The following is a 17,578-nucleotide window of genomic DNA, read 5'->3' as shown; positions in this document are numbered from 1 at the left end:
TATCATGTATGATTTGCAAGTGTTTTCCCCCTTTCTCTGGGATGTCTCTCTGCTTTCTTTGTGGTATCTTTTGAAACACAGTTTTAAATTTTGATGCAAGCCTGTCCTTTTTCCTTTTGTCACTTATGCCTTTGGTGTCTGTGTTTTGAGATCAAGTCTCTGATGTCACCTCAGTGCCTTACATTCATTTCACCTCAGTTCCATTCCAGAGTACGGTTCCATCAGATCTCCCAAGTTAAAGGGCAGAACTCCCAACAGATTGCCCTTCCTTCAGATAGCAGCTTCTGGGAGGGCCCCAGTCTCCCCACACTTCTGCCTGCCCAGGTGGACGTCCCGCAACCCTCTCAGGGTCAGTAGTTCACCTGGATGACTCAACTCCCTGAAAGCACCAGCCTTACGATTACAGTTTTATTTAAAAGGATGCAGTTCAAACAGCCAAATGGAGGACACGCCCAGGCCAGTCTGGAGGCAGCAGTAGGATCCCTTCTGTTTGTGCAGTCCTGGCACGGCACCCCACCAGTACTGACTTGGACTCTGTGCTGAAGTTGGGGGTCTGCAGTTTGTGTATGGCGGTCTTATAAGTAAGCAGGATTGATGAATTCATTGACCACATGGTTGAGCCCAGTGTTCTGCCGCCCTCCCCTCCTGGGAGGATGATCTGGTCCAGAGTTCCAGCCTTCTAATCAGACTGTTGGTCTTTATGGTGATCCTATCTGGAAGCAATCCAAAGGCCTAGAAAGAGCCCTCTCATTAGCATAACAAAGACACCCATCAATCAGGATATTGCAAGGTTTTTTTTGTTGTTGTTAACATTGTTTTGAATAAAAGATTCTTTAAATTCTATGCCGCTTTACAATTTTTAAGTTTCACACACATGATTTCATATAATCTCATAATAATTCTCTTTATACATCCTTTATACCTGTATTGTGCCTCTCCCCTTCTCTCCCCCCACCGGTAACCACTAGTTTATTCTTCATATCTGTGAACCTGTTTATTGTTTCTTCATTCACTAGTTTGTTGTATTTTTTAGAGTCCACATAAGTGATACCATACAATATTTGTCTTTGTCTTACTTCATGTAGCATAATGCCCTCCAAGTCCACCCATGTTGCTGAAAATGGCAAATTTTCATTCCTTTTTATGGTTTATGACTGAGTTGTATTCCATTGTATATACATACACCACATGTTATTTATTCATTCATCTGTTGATGGACACTTAGGTTGCTTCCATACCTTGGCAATTGTAAATAACGCTGCTGTGAACATTGGATGCATGTATATTTTTGAGGTGTTTTTTTTTTTTTTTTAATATAAACCCCAAGTGGTTTTTGAAGCCTTTTGAGACTCATGGACAAAAACCAGATAGTCTAATACTTTTAAAGGTTACAGTCCGTTTATAGTTGTTACAAAATATTGGCTATATTCCCGGTGTTGTACAATACATCATTGTAGCCTGTCTTATACCCAGAAGTCTGCGTGTGTGCTGAGTTGCTTCAGTCTTGTCCGACTCTTTTCCACTTTATGGGCTGTAGCCTTCCAGGCTCCTCTGTCCATGGGATTCTCCAGGGATTGAACCCAGGTCTCAAACCTTCTGCATTGGTGGTAGGCTTGTTCTTTATCACTATCACCACCTGGGAAGCCCCTCCCCCCAGTAGTCCGTACCTCCCACAAAAACCAAATATTATTATACCACTGTGTTTTATCACCGCAGTTCAGTTCAGTCCAGTCGCTCAGTCATATCTGACTCTGCAACCCCAAGAATTGTAGCACGCCAGGCCTCCCTGTCCATCACCAACTCCCGGAGTTCACTGAGACTCACGTCCGTCGAGTCAGTGATGCCATCCAGCCATCTCATCCTCTGTCGTCCCCTTCTCCTCCTGCCCCCAATCCCTCCCAGCATGAGGATCTTTTCCAATGAGTCAACTCTTTGCATCAGGTGGCCAAAGTATTGGAGTTTCAGCCTCAGCATCAGTCCTTCCAATGAACACCCAGGACTGGTCTCCACCTAGCCAATTTTAAAGTTAATTTCTATTGCAGGTTCAGTGACAGAGTAGCTTGGAATATGCTGCCAAACATTCTGACTCTGGTATATCTACACAAGCAAGTAGACATGTACCATAGCTGTTAATGTTTTATGTTGCATCCTGGAAAGTACTTTCACAGAAGCATATGAAAAAAGTGAACAGTTTCTCTTGCAGAAATATTGAAAAGATACATGGTCAGAGTTGTCATTAATGTAAGACTTAAGGGAAGATTCCATTGGTACAGCTATGAATAAGTAATTTCATTTCTTATAATAGGAATTATAAAAATTACATTTCTTTTTCAGGCATCTTCCCTAGAATTAAAGTTCATTTTGCTGCTTGGTGTACAAAAGATACTTGAATACCTAATATTAAACATATTAGAAGAATTTACAGAGAAATACTATCCTCAGATGACTATTTTACTCAGAACTCATTACTTTGTAACTTTTTCATGTTTTATTTTTCTTAACTGTATTTCTGTTACCTGCATATAGTACATTTATTATTTTATTCTGATTACAGAATTTATGTTAAAGAATTATGTTTTTAATTGTATGCATTGAGACTTATTTTTAAAGTAAATGTTACAGGAAAGAAAAGCAAGTCATGCATAATACTTAGATAAATGGTTCAGAGAAATCAACTTTAATGTTACTGGTGCTGTCCTGTGCTTAGTTGCTCAGTCATGTCCAACCCTTTGTGACCCCATGGACTGTAGCCCACCAGGCTCTTCTGTCCATAGGGATTCTCCAGGCAAGAATACTAGAGTGGTTTAGCATGCCCTCCACTAGGGGACATTCCCAACCCAGGAATCAAACTGGGTTCTCCTGCATTGTAGGCAGATTCTTTACCAGCTGAACTACCAGGGAAGCCCTGCTTAGTTATTCTTAAATATATATTAGTAATTATTTAAAAATGATATTCTAGAGGAGTGATACACAAGTAAGACCTGGTCCCCACTCTCAAGGGAACCATTATGTTAGCTGGGTGTGTCACAAAGAATATAATACAAGGGAAAACTTGGAAAGGAGGGGGTTTTAGGTTTATACTGGGACCTTGGACTCACCACCGGGACCTTGGTGCAGGAAAGCTGGGGTAGTAGTATAATCTGATAATTGAATGTCATTTCACACTCATCCAACAAACATAACTAGTAAGCAAGAATGGCCTGGTTGAAGTAACACCAGAGAGAGTTTTTGTAAAATCTAAAGGAGAGGCCAGTAATGTCAAATGCAGTATAAAAATCAAAATAATAATTTCTACTAGAATTAGTGATTAATGTTATCAGTCTTTGAGAAGGCAGTTAGTCTTTTTGGATTGAAAAGAAGAGGTAAATGCCATGCTGAAAAGAGGTTAAGAATACATAGAAAAAGCACCATCCACTACACCAGGAGTTTCAGCCTGTGCTGCTCTCAGTCACTGTAAATCAGTCCCCAGTGACTGATAGAATATGACCACCGCCTCTCCGACACCACCTGAGGACACCACTTGAGGCCGAGGCCTGCCCTGACATTCACTACTTTGTATCAGTTCAGTTCAGTTCAGTTGCTAAGTCGTGTCTGACTCTTTGCAACTCCATGAATCACAGCACACCAGGCCTCCCTGTCCATCACCAACTCCCGGAGTTCACTTAGACTCATGTCCATCGAGTCAGTGATCCCATCCAGCCATCTCATCCTCTGTCATCCCCTTCTCCTCCTGCCCCCAATCCCTCCCAGCATCAGTCTTTTCCAATGAGTCAACTCTTTGCATGAGGTGGCCAATGTTCTGGAGTTTCAGCTTCAGCATCAGTCCTTCCAAAGAAATCCCAGAGCTGATCTTCTTTGTATCAGAGCCGTATTGAAATACTGACACTGCTATTTCCACACAATCCAAATCTCTGTCCCCCTCAGTTATATTCAGAACGTGAGGCTTTCTCCCATTTACTCCTTACCTACCTTCTCCCAAGCACTGTGTGTTCCCCGCTCTGAGACCCAGTCCTAGTCACCAGACTTACTTCCCCACTGGGAACGCAGTCATTTCCTTGTTTCTCTTTCTCCCTCAGAGGGGCCCTTACCCGTCCCCATCACCCTTAGGGAAAGGGATAGCTCTTTTGCTGTCAAGGCCAGTCTCCACGTGGATGCTCTGAGCAGCTTTCAGGGATCTCATTGCCTCACTAAACACCCTTCCTCCACTGCCTTCAACTGTCCAAATTAAACTTCCAACCTCAGCCTCCTGTCCTCTCATCTGAAAAGGTGAAAAGATTTTTCCTCTATGTCCCACCTTCGCTTTTCTCTTGCCTTTATAACTTTCCTTCTATAAAAGAGCATTTACCCGTGAAGGCTCTTCCTTGCTGTGTGCCCTCTTCACCACACTGGAATCCAGCTGTTTCTTGCTGCGATTGCCTCTCTTCAGCATTCCTGTTGCCAATTTCAGCCTTATTTACTTGATTACCAAGTGTTTGACATTACCAGCCATTCACTCCGTGAAATTCTCTGTTATGATCTATGATAATCACTTCCTCTTGATTTAAAGTCTGTGGGCCTCTCCTATTTCTCCTTCAAAGGACCCTTTTGTCCTTAGCTTTTAATTGTTGATATTCACCAGGATTCTATCTTTAGCCTTCCCTACAGTATATAAACATGCTCAAGCTTTTATCATCTTCAAAATTTTTTTTCTTTTGCTTTATTTTACTGCCTTACTTGTCAACATTGCTTTGCAGTATTCTTACTTCCTTTTCTAAACTTTAAAGACACAGAGCAAGATTACAGATACCCCTTACTGGAATGCATTCCCCAAACTTTATATACCAGTTTTTCAGCCTTCTTGGATTATTGAGACAGCATTAGTTTATCCTCCTCTGTTTATTCACTTTTCTATTAAAGCACTTGATTACAAGTGCTTTATCAATTGGATATAAAGTTGTGCATAATTGTATATAAATTGAGGTATAAATAAATTTCTACCACATCATACAGACTGATTTCCCTGAGGGCAGGAAAAGTTTTGAAAATCTTATTTTTAATGGAACAGAAATTTCCTTCATGCCTTACACATAGTATGTAGTAAATGCTGGTTGAGGATTTTGTTGGCTGTGTCACTGTGGTGTTGGCCATGGGGAGAAGCCCAGTGCACTGTAGTGGTGCAGGCAGGAGACCTGAGAGTAAACACTTGTAGAGAGAACAGCAGTGGAAAGCAGTGGATGATTGTGGTTACTCTATTAGGAAGATAAAAAGTGATACTGCTGCCAGTCAGTCAGTTCTAGTGGCTTTAGAGATAATGGAAGGAGGAAAAAGTGGGTAGTTACAGATGACACAAACTAAATGAGCACTGTTGATCAGGATGTTAATCAGAATGCTCTCAGCTACAGGTAACAGAAAACCTATCAACAATTTAAACAGTAAAGATACATTAGGCTTCCCCGGTGGCTCAGAGTAAAGAATCTGCCTGCAATGCAGGAGACCTAGGTTTGATTCCTGGGTTGGGAAGATCCCCTGGAGAAGGAAATGGGAACCCACTCCAGTATTCTTGCCTGGAAAAATCCCATGAATAGAGGAGCCTGGTGGGCTATGGTCCATGGGGTTGCAAAGAGTCAGACACAACTAAGCAGCTAACACTAACACACTATGATATATTAATACATTTCTAAGTTCCAGGTAACTTGATAGTATCAATGGCCTAGGCTCTTTTTTTTTTTTTTTTTTTAAATCTTTTCTGGCTCTGCCATCCTTATTTGTATGTCATCTTAAACTGGCTCCCCCATGATTCAAGATAGCGGACACCACTTCAGGCATCATGTGCTGCAAATCTCAAAGCAGAAAGAGCATGCCTTTTTTATTTTCCTTTTTTTATTAATTTATTTTAATTGGATTTACTTGTATTTACTTTACAATATTGTGGGTTTTGCCATACATTGACATGAATCAGTCACAGGAGTACATGTGTCCCACCTCCCTTCTCATCCCATTCCTCTGGGTTGTTGCAGTGCACCGGCTTTGAGTGCCCTGTTTCATGCATCGAGCTTGGACTGGTCGTCTGTTTCACATATGGTAATATACATGTTTCAATGCTATTGTCTCAAATCATCCCACCCTTGGCTTCTCCCACAGAATCCAAAAGTCTGTTCTTTATATCTGTGTCTCTTTTGCTGTCTTGCACATAGGGTCATCATTGCTGTCTTTCTAAATTCCACATATATGCATTAATATATCGTGTTGGTGTTTTTCTTTCTGACTTACTTCATTCTGTATAATAGGCTCCAGTTTCATCCACCTCATTAGAACTGACTCAAATGCGCTTTTTAATAGCTGAGCTTACTCCTTGGAAGGAAAGTTATGTCCAACCTAGATAGCATATTCAAAAGCAGAGACATTACTTTGCCAACAAAGGTCCATCTAGTCAAGGCTATGGTTTTTCCTGTGGTCATGTATGGATGTGAGAGTTGGACTGTGAAGAAGGCTGAGCGCCAAAGAATTGATGCTTTTGAACTGTGGTGTTGGAGAAGACTCTTGAGAGTCCCTTGGACTGCAAGGAGATCCAACCAGTCCATTCTAAAGGAGATTAGCCCTAGGTGTTCTTTGAAAGGAATGATGCTAAAGCTGAAACTCCAGTACTTTGGCCACCTCATGAGAAGAGCTGACTCATTGGAAAAGACTTTGATGCTGGGAGGGATTGGGGGCAGGAGGAGAAGGGGATGACAGAGGATGAGATGGCTGGATGGCATCACTGACTCGATGGACGTGAGTTTGAGTGAACTCCGGGAGTTGGTGATGGACAGGGAGGCCTGGCGTGCTGCGATTCATGGAGTTGCAAAGAGTCGGACACGACTGAGCACCTAAACTGAACTGAATATTCCATTGTGTGTGTGTACCACAGTTTTCTTATCCATTCGTCTGCTGATGGACATCTAGGTTGCTTCCATGTCCTGGTTATTGTAAACAGTGCTATGATGAACATTGGGGCACATGTGTCTCTTTCAATTCTGGTTTCCTCAGTGTATATGCCCAGCAGTGGGATTGCTGGGTCGTATGGCAGTTCTGTTCCAGTTTTTAAAGGAATCTCTACACTGTTCTCCATAGTGGCTGCACTAGTTTGCATTCCCACCATCAGTGTAAGAAGGTTTCCTTTTCTCCACACCCTCTCCAGCATTTATTATTTGTAGACTTTGATAGCAACCATTCTGACTGGCATGAGATGGTACCTCATTGTGGTTTTGATATGCATTTCTCTGATAATGAGTGATGTTTAGCATCTTTTCATGTGTGTGTGAGCCATCTGTATGTCTTCTTTGGAGAAATGTCTGTTTAGTTCTTTGGCCCATTTTTTGATTGGGTTGTTTATTTTCCTGGTATTGAGCTGCATGAGCTACTTGTATATTTTAGAGATTAATTTTTTGTCAGTTGCTTCATTTGGCATTATTTTCTCCCATCTGAAGGCTGACTTATAGTTTTCTTTGTTGTGCAAAAGCTTTTAAGTTTAATTAGGTCCCATTTGTTTATTTTTGCTTTTATTTCCATTACTCTGGGAGGTGGGTCATAGAGGACTTGCTGTGGTTTATGTCAGAGAGTGTTTTGTCTATGTTTTCCTCTAGGAGTTTATAGTTTCTGGTCTTACATTTAGATCTTTAATCCATTTTGAGTTAATTTTTGTGTTTGGTATTAGAACGTTTTGTAGTTTCTTTCTTTTACAGGTGGTTGACCAGTTTTCCCAGCACCACTTGTTAAAGAGATTGTCTTTTCTCCATTGTATATTCTTGCCTCCTTTGTCGAAGATAAGGCATCTGTAGTTGTGTGGATTCATCTCTGGGCTTTCTATTCTGTTCCATTGATCTATATTTCTGTCTTTGTGCCAGTACCATACTATCTTGATGACTGTAGCTTTGTAGTATAGTCTGAAGTCAGGCATGTTGATTCCTCCAGTTCCATTCTTCTTTCTTAAGATTGCTTTGGCTATTTGAGGTTTTTTTGGTGTTTCCATACAAATAGTGAAATATTTGTTCTAGTTCTCTGAAAAATACCATTGGTAGCTTGATAAGGATCGCAATGAATCTATAGATTGCCTTGGGTATACTCATTTTCACTGTATTGATTCTTCCAATCCATGAACATGGTATATTTCTCCATCTATTTGTGTCATCTTTGATTTCTTTCATCAGTGTTTTATAGTTTTCTATATATAGCTCTTTTGTTTCTTTTAGAGAACATGCCTTTTTAAGAGTCCAGGCCCCTTTTTAAGAGGGAAGGAGACCTCCGAAGTATTACCAGCAGATTTATTGTGTCTCACTGGCAGGAGCTGTGATACTTGCCCAATACCTGTACCAGTCACATGGCAAGAGGATTGAGAACATCACCTGGGGACTCATAACTGGTACCAAAACTCAGGCCTCAGCCAGACATTCTGAATTGTGAAAGAAACTAGGAGGGGATGGGGCGAATGGGACCCATCATTTTATGTTTAAACTAGCACTTCGAGTAATTCTGATGCCCATAGACTATGAGAACCACTGTTTAGAGCAATCCAGATTCATCCCTTGGGGCTGGGGAATGTCCCCTGAAGGATATGACTACCAGAAAGAGGATAATAGTTAGAAAAGAGGAGGGAGGAACAGATGTTGGGTACACAAGAAGAGCTTGTCTGCAGTCACTGCGTCAGAGACCATTACTGCCCCGCCCCCACCCCTTCTCCTCTCCCTCTGCTCCTCTGGACTCCACCCTAGCTGCCTGCTCAGACTCTGCAGCAGCAAACTACATCAAAAATGCAACTTCTTGACTGTCACTTCTGATCGTCATACCATAACTTACTTAAACAATATTTTTAAATTAAAATATTTCATGGCAGATTTCAATAAGCCTAGATTAATAAACGGTTTTCCTTTTTATAATCTTATCATTTCTATCTAGCTGTAAATTTTGGGTTTTTTTCCTGGGGAAAATAGTGATAGTGGGGCTTCCCTCATAGCTCGGTTGGTAAAGAATCCACCTGCAATGCAGGAGACCCCGCTTCGATTCTGGGTTGGGAAGATCCCCTGGAGAAGGGATAGGCTACTCACTCCAGTATTCTGGCCTGGAGAATTCCATGGATTGTATAGCCCATTGGGTCTCAAAGAGTCGGACACAACTGAGCGACTTTCACTTTGGGCATTTGTATTTTTCAAAAAAATTCCAAGATAATTCTGTTAATGCATCTGGATTTTTAAAGGTGATTACAAGTTTTTCTGTTAAATTGTAGTTTCCATGAGACAGAATTCTATTATTTTCTTGTAATAACATTTTGCTTTTTGATAGGCTTCCTAAAGACAGAAAAATGGAGGAATCTGTAAACCAAATGCAGCCACTGAATGAGAAGCAGATAGCTAATTCCGAAGGCGGATATGTGTGGCAAGTCACTGATATGAATCGGCTACACCGGTTCTTATGTTTTGGTTCTGAAGGTGGGACTTACTATATCAAAGAACAGAAGCTGGGCCTTGAGAATGCCGAAGCTTTAATCAGATTGATTGAAGATGGTAGAGGATGTGAAGTGATACAGGAAATAAAATCCTTTAGTCAAGAAGGCAGAACCGCAAAGCAGGAACCCACGCTCTTTGCCCTCGCCATTTGCTCCCAGTGTTCTGACATAAGCACCAAACAAGCCGCCTTCAAAGCTGTTCCTGAAGTTTGTCGCATCCCTACACACCTGTTTACTTTTATCCAGTTTAAGAAAGATCTGAAGGAAAGCATGAAGTGTGGCATGTGGGGTCGTGCCCTCCGGAAAGCTGTAGCAGACTGGTATAATGAAAAGGGTGGCATGGCCCTCGCCCTGGCAGTTACAAAATACAAACAAAGAAACGGCTGGTCTCACAAAGATCTGTTAAGATTGTCACATCTTAAACCTTCCAGTGAAGGTAAGTATGAGATCTTCATGGCGACAGGTGAGGTACAGATATCCAGTAAATGGCAAATTTGTATTTGTCATCAGACAATTGTGTAATATTTTCTAGAAATAGTCTTTCAGTCTCAAGACACTGATTGACTAATTCATATGTTTAATGCCAACCTGGAATTAAACACCTACACATTAATGATTAAGAATCAAATGACAGATTTGCAGGTTGATATTCTAAATCTTGGGGCTTCCTATGTGGCTTAGTGGTAAAGAATCCACCAGCCAGTGCAGGAGATGCAGGTTCAATCCCTGGGTCAGGAAGATGCCCTGGAGTAGGGAATGGCAACCCACTCCAGTATTCTAGCCTGGAAAATCCCATGGACAGAGGAGCCTGGTGGCCTACAGTCGAGTCGGACACAACTGAGCAACTAAGCACATCCTTGGACATACATTCCATGGAACCTAAAGGCTACCTGAAGTAGTGCTGAACTTAACAGACTGTCTTCAAGCAGTCATCCAGAGGTCATGGTAACTTGGGGCAGTTTTTCTGTGTCTATGAGAAGAGACTTTTGAGAAGTTATTTGGATCTACAATGACTCTTTAGTCCTTAGAAGGGAAATAAGAAAAACTTTTGCACAGGATTAATTTTGAATGTGAACACTCACAAAATGAACATGTGCAAAGTTGACATTTTTTCTTACAGCAGAGGTGAAACTTGAAATGACAGCCCCTCAGAGGAGTTCAGATTTCAGTTCTACTTATTAGTGTGTGTCCATAAACCAAGTAACTGAACCTGTCCGAGTTTCTGTATCTTCATCTATTAAAAAAAGGTAGAAAGGGAATAGCCCTTGAAATTATTGTGACTAACAGTGGTAGTGTATATCAGAGTACTTAGACACAGTTTCTGACACAAGTAAAGGGCAGTGTTGGTTGCTTCTCCTCCTTCCTACACATCTTGTGTGGTGATGTCTTCATACATGAAATCTCCTCAGTAGTTCCTGTTTCACCACTTTTTTCTAAAACTACAAATGAACTTTTTCAAATGAAATTTAAGCAATAAATTACTGTAAATATTTATATACATAAACACATGTATATTTTGATTTTTTATTAGAAATTACATCCTTGTTATATTTATTTATTTGGGTACCATGTAGCTTGTGGGATCTTGGTTCCCCCATGAGGAATTGAATCCATACCCCCTGCAGTGAAAGCACATAGTCCCAACGACAGGACTGTCAGGAATTCCAGATTTCACATTAAGATGTGTAAGACAGCAGAGTCACAATTCTTTAGAAGTTCCTGCGTGTGAGTATTAACTTTTAGTCACATTATTTAGAGTTCAGAAATAGCACATAGGCTCAGTCTGCCTTAGAGGTGTATTTTAGTTGGCCTGAACTATATTTTAAGGGGGAAAAATGAATTATTTGCCAGTGTTACTTAAAAATCCATATTGTACCTTATATTGAAAATACATTCCTGTAGCAGCACCAAGCCAAATTTTTTTTTTCCAATTATTTCACTAAAATATCTGTCAGGTATATTGTTTAATTCTCCAGTCATGACCACTATTATATCAATGACCTCTTTTATTTATTTTACCTACCTTCCCCCCATAGACCTTGAAATTTGATAGTTATGTCCCCCCACTGTTTTACAGAAGTGGAAACTAAGGCCTTAGATAATCACACATGCATATAGGCTAGAATCCAGATTTCCTCACTCCCCCAACCCAAAGCTTTTTCAACTATTAAAGGAATTATAGAAGAAATGGACACATTATTTAGGCCTGTAATACTTTCTCAGCTATTAAAAATTACAAGGTACCTACCTGCCTGTCCACTTCACTTATCTCTGTAATTTACAAATGCATGTTTATTTAGCAGGTAAAGGGGCAAGTGAATATGAGATTAACTGAGGTAGATCTGTACATTTGTGAATTGAGAATGTGGACCTGAGATAGTTACTGTGTACTAAAGGTTCCATTGCTATTGCTTCCCCAAAAAAAGCTCTGAAATAAAATGACTTTGGAGTCATTAGACTTCAAAACACATTAGGTTAGAGTTTTACCTCCAGAGCCTCATGGGATAGGCAAAAATTAGTTGACTCCATTTCCTTAGGTGCGTTTGTCATATTATGGGAAGTAGCATCCTGGTTTAAACTCCTTTGTATCTAGATGTGTCATTCACATAAGGTGTTCTCAGTAACATGTCCAGTTTTTTACCTGCTAATCCTACATGCCGTTTTAATTCTTTCTTTTGTTGAAGGACTTGCTATTGTCACCAAATATATTACAAAGGGCTGGAAAGAGGTCCATGAAATGTATAAAGAAAAAGCACTTTCTGTGGAGGCTGAAAAACTATTAAAGTATCTCGAGGCTGTAGAGAAAGTGAAGCGCACAAAAGATGAACTGGAAGTCATTCATCTGATAGAAGAGCACAGACTGGTTAGGGAACATCTCCTAACAAATCACTTAAAGTCTAAAGAGGTAAGAAAGTTATAATACATTCCAGCATATGAGTAAACATGAGGAACTTAGGCTGTGTAGTAAAAGGATAAATTTTGCTAATGCTTTTAACATATATTAATACTTAAAAATTTTTTTGCCATACTGCATGGTTTGTAGGATCTTAGTTCCTTGACCAGGGGACCAGGAATTGAACCTAGGCCCCCGTCAGTGAAAGTGCCAAGTGCTAACCCTTGACCGCCAGGGAATTCCCTAAAAACTTTAAATATATCTTAAAATTAACATTTATTTAAAACACCTGGGCACAATGCCCAGCTGTAGTTGGCAATTTTTAAGTATTAGTTCCATTCCAGAAAATGTATTGGTTAGTTTACCTCACTAATTAAATAAATAAAATTCTTACATACAGTTCCTTCACAAAATATAATGTACTTAACTTTATTACTCTAATAAAGAGCAGGTTACTTTGTTCCATGAGCCTTTGACCAACCCACACAAATTTTTATTTAGAAAGTGGTCCAAACCCCCAAAAGAAAGCCTTAAAGACTATTATTAATTGATATGTCTGTGTTACATGTATTCATTTCCCCTTAATTCCTTTTATTTCTACCTATTTTATTGCAATAGGTATGGAAGGCTTTGTTACAAGAAATGCCTCTCACAGCATTACTAAGGAATCTGGGAAAGATGACCGCTAATTCAGTGCTTGAACCAGGAAATTCAGAAGTGTCTTTAGTATGTGAAAAGCTGTGTAATGAAAAACTGTTAAAAAAGGTAAGTGTTACCTTTGCAGTGCTATGCTATGCTATGCTAAGTCGATTCAGTCATGTCCGACTCTGTGCGACCCCATGGACGGCAGTCCACCAGGCTCCCCCGTCCCTGGGATTCTCCAGGCAAGAACACTGGAGTGGGTTGCCATTTCCTTCTCCAATGCAAGAAAGTGAAAAGTGAAAGTGAAGTCACTCAGTCGTGTCCGACTTTTAGCGACACCATGGACTACAGCCTACCAGGCTCCTATCCATGGGATTTTCCAGGCAAGAGTACTGGAGTGGGGTGCCATTGCCTTCTCTGGTTACCTTTGCTAACTACTACTAATTGAAACAACTGGCTCTTAAATTTTGGAAATGGAGTCAGGGAATTTTTTAGGTGTTTTGAGACTTTTATCATACCACATTGCATTGACTCTGAAATCTAAGTTTAATATGTCCTCATTTTTCTCTTTATGAAATAGATTTGTTAGCTATAAATAACAAATAACAAAATAATTTATTAGCTATAAATAACAAAATAATTTATTAGCTATAAATAACAAATAACAATAACAAAAATCTAAGAGACATGATTACTGTTTTTCACTTGAATTTGACATTCGCTTTCTGTCTCTGTCATGTTCTAGGCTCGTATACATCCATTTCATGTTTTAATTGCGTTAGAAACTTATAAGACAGGTCATGGGCTCAGAGGAAAACTGAAGTGGCGCCCCGATGAAGAAATTCTGCAAGCTCTGGATGCCGCTTTTTATAAAACGTTTAAGGTAATGGTTTGAGTTTTGTTTGAAAACAAAAACCCAATTAGGATTTAGAAACACATTTTAAAGATGATATTAGTAGTTTAACCATTTTGATTAGGTATTCATCTGTTCATGTGAAAATGAATATATAATTATGATTATATTCATAAGCTTATGAATAAAGTATTTGTCTCTACCTTTGGACAACAACCAGACATCAACCATTAAATTTTGATGTTTTAAATTACTAAATTTAAAAATTTGCATTCCTGTGGAGTCTAGGGACTTGATCTCCTGTCCTGTTTTCCTCATTAATCAGTAGTAGATGTCCTCTGTCTTGATAGGGAATAATCTTTTTTACAAATGGAAATTCTATATCAGAGCCATAAGTTAAAACTTTTTGGTTTTAAAAAAGTCTTGCTCTTGAACAAAGTATTAGCAACCAAATTCAGCAGCATACTAAAGAGAGTATACAAGTGAGAGTCACCCTCAACATACAAGGATCATACAATATAAGAAAAATCAATGTAATATAACATCATGTTAAAAGATAACACATGATATCTCAATTGATGCAGAAAAAGCATTTGACAAAATCTTGTACCCTTTCTGATTTAAAAAAAAAAAACAACTCTCAGTAAACCAGGAATGGAAGTGAGCTTCCTTAGTGTGATAAAGGTCATGTGTAAAAAACCCACAGCTGTCATCATACTCAGGGGTAAAAGATTTAAATCTTTTCCCTTAAGATCAGAAACAAGACCAGGATGCCCACTTTTCCCACTTTGATTTACATTTACTGGAAGTTCTAGCAGTTACGAAAGGAGAAGAAATATTAAAATGTATCCAGGTTGTTTTCATTTTCATTTAAAAATTTTTTATTATAAAAATTGTTTTGTCCACTCCTGCAGCATGCAGGATCTTAGTTCCTCAACCAGGGATTGAACCCATGCCCCCTGCAGTATAAGTGTAATCTTAACCGCTGAACCACCAGGAAAATCTCAGTCCAGGTTGGAAAGGGAGAAAAACTATCATGTTCTCAGATGATTAGGTCTTACATGGAGAAGACCATAAAGAATTCACAAAATAGGATTTCCCTGGAGTCTAGTAGTTAGGACTCCACCCTTCCACTGCAGGGGGCACAGGTTCTATCCCTGATCGGAGAACTAAGATCCCACATGCCACGTGGCATGACCAAAAAGAATTTTTTTAAAAAATTCCACAAAATAATATTAGATCTAGCAAATGGATTCAGCAGAGTTGCAGGATATAAATTCAGCAGGAAAAAATCAGTAGTATTTCTATACACTAGCAATGAACAGTCCAAAAACAAAATTAAGAAAACATTCCATTTACAACAGCATCAAAAATAATGAGAAACTTTGGAGTAAATTTAACTATGGGGTGTAAGACTGAGTTACTGAAAACTGCAAAACACTACTGAAAGAAATTTAAGAAGAAATAAATAAATGAGAAGACATCCGGTGTTCCTAGTTTGGAAGACTTCATAATGTTAAGATGCTGGTGTACCCAAAGCAATCTACAGATTCTGTGTGATCCCTGTGGCATGTTTAGCAGAAACAGAAATCCCCATCCTAAAATTTATATGGACTCTCAAAGGAACCCAAATTGGGAAACCTAATGTTGAAAAAAAAAAACAAAGTTGGAAGACCCACACTTCCAAATTTAGGATTTCAAAAGTTACTACAAAGCTACAGTAATCAAAACAGTGTAGTACTGGCATAAACAGTGTCAAGACAATTCAATAGAGAGAAGACATAGTCTTTAACAAATGGTGCTGGGGAGCTTGGATATCCACATGCAAAAAAGTGAAGCTGGACCATTACTTTACACCACATACAAAAATTAACTCAAAGTGACCTGTAGATAAGACTTAAAACTACACAGCTGTTAGAAGAAGACGTATTATAAAAGCTCATGACCCTGGGTTTGGCAGTAGCTTCTTAGATGTGATATCAAAAGCACAGACAACAAAAGGAAAAGAAAAGTAGATAAATTTTGACTTCATCAAAACTCAAACCTTTTGTGCATCAAAGGACACTGTCAAGAGAGTGAAAAGATCTGCAGAGAAGGAGAAAATATTTGCAGATCATCTATTTTACAGGGGTATATATATATATATATATATATATATATATATATATATATTTATATACATGTATGTGTGTGTGTATATATATAAAACTCCTACAACTCAACAGTAAAAATACAAACAACCCAATTCAAGACATGAGCAGAGTACTTGAACAGACATTTCTCCAAGGAAGGTAAACAAATGGCCAGTTAAGCACATGCAAAGATGCTCAACATTAGTCATCAGGCAAATGCAAATCAAAACCACAGTGAAATGCCACTTCACACCTAGCTGGATGGCTCTGGCCATCCAAAAATACCACCTCCTATGTATATACCCAAAAGAATTGAAAACTGGAACTCATATAGGTACTCATACCCAGATGTTGATAGAAGGTTTATTCACAGCAGCCAAAAGGTGGGAACAATCTGAGTATTCATCAGATGAATGGACAAGTGAAATATGATATACAACCTGAGTATTCATCAGGAGATGAATGGACAAATGAAATATGATATATGCATATAATGGAGTATTCAGCCTTACAAAGTAGTAGAACTTGAAAGATGCTACAGCAGGGATGAACCTTGAAAACATTATGCTAGGTGAAAACAAGCCAGACAGGAAAGGATAAGTATCCTGTGGTTCCACTCATGAGGTTTCCAGAATACACAAATTCATAGATGTAGAAAGTAAAACAGAAGTTTCTTAGGGCTAGAGGTGGGTAAAAATGAGGAGTTATTGTCAGTGGGTACAGGGTTTCTGTTGGGATGAAAAGTTCTGGAATTAGTAATGATGGTTATATACATACATACATACATACATACATATGCTGCTGCTGCTGCTGCTAAGTTGCTTCAGTCGTGTCCGACTCTGTGCGACCCCATAGACGGCAGCCCAATAGGCTCCCCGGTCCCTGGGATTCTCCAGGCAAGAACACTGGAGTGGGTTGCCATTTCCTTCTCCAATGCAAGAAAGTGAAAAGTGAAAGGGAAGTCACTCAGTCATGTCTGACTCAGCGACCCCATGGACTGTAGCCTACCAGGCTCCTCCGTCCATGGGATTTTCCAGGCCAGAGTACTGGAGTGGGGTGCCATTGCCTTCTCCGATACATACATATATATATATATAAAAAATACATTGTGAATGTATTTAATGCTACCGAATTATATACTTAAAAATTATTAGAAAGTAAATTTTATGTTGTTTATATTTTACTACAAAAAAAATTCCTTGCTAGAAATTCCCAGTTTACTTCATGAGGAAAAGTTAAAAAAAAAAAAGGAAGACTGTAACTTCTTTACTAGCTACTAAAGTTATTAAATAGGCCATCTTATTTTCATTGTTTTACCGCTGGTTAAAGCTAAGCATTTCTATATATTTGTCGATTGGTAAATCAAAAATCAAGCCTTTTATCTTAGTCTTTGAATGAAAATTAAGTAAATATGGTATGTTAGAAATTTAATTTATTTACAGTTTCTGTGATTGCTTTTAATGATTGTTTTGTGTTCTCTTTAGACAGTTGAGCCAACTGGAAAGCGTTTCTTACTGGCAATTGATGTCAGTGGTTCTATGGACCAAAGAGTTTTGGGTAGTGTACTCAACGCAAGCACAGTAGCTGCAGCAATGTGCATG

At 39.2% G+C, this 17,578-nt stretch overlaps 1 protein-coding gene across 1 annotated transcript in view; it reads left to right on the top strand.

Moving 5' to 3' along the window:
• RO60 (Ro60, Y RNA binding protein) overlaps nucleotides 1–17,578 on the top strand; it is a 31,493-nt gene that overhangs the window by 4,364 nt on the left and 9,551 nt on the right. Inside the window, exons 2-6 of the mRNA XM_027564413.1 lie at nucleotides 9,295–9,893; nucleotides 12,142–12,362; nucleotides 12,969–13,115; nucleotides 13,738–13,875; nucleotides 17,462–17,578. Of these exons, the coding sequence (XP_027420214.1) occupies nucleotides 9,314–9,893; nucleotides 12,142–12,362; nucleotides 12,969–13,115; nucleotides 13,738–13,875; nucleotides 17,462–17,578 (1,203 nt within the window). The 5' untranslated portion in view covers nucleotides 9,295–9,313. The remainder of the gene's footprint in view (nucleotides 1–9,294; nucleotides 9,894–12,141; nucleotides 12,363–12,968; nucleotides 13,116–13,737; nucleotides 13,876–17,461) is intronic.

The sequence above is a fragment of the Bos indicus x Bos taurus genome, chromosome 16, assembly GCF_003369695.1.
Source record: "Bos indicus x Bos taurus breed Angus x Brahman F1 hybrid chromosome 16, Bos_hybrid_MaternalHap_v2.0, whole genome shotgun sequence".
In the NCBI taxonomy this organism is placed as follows: domain Eukaryota; kingdom Metazoa; phylum Chordata; class Mammalia; order Artiodactyla; family Bovidae; genus Bos; species Bos indicus x Bos taurus.
This window is presented reverse-complemented; position numbering and strand designations above follow the sequence as displayed.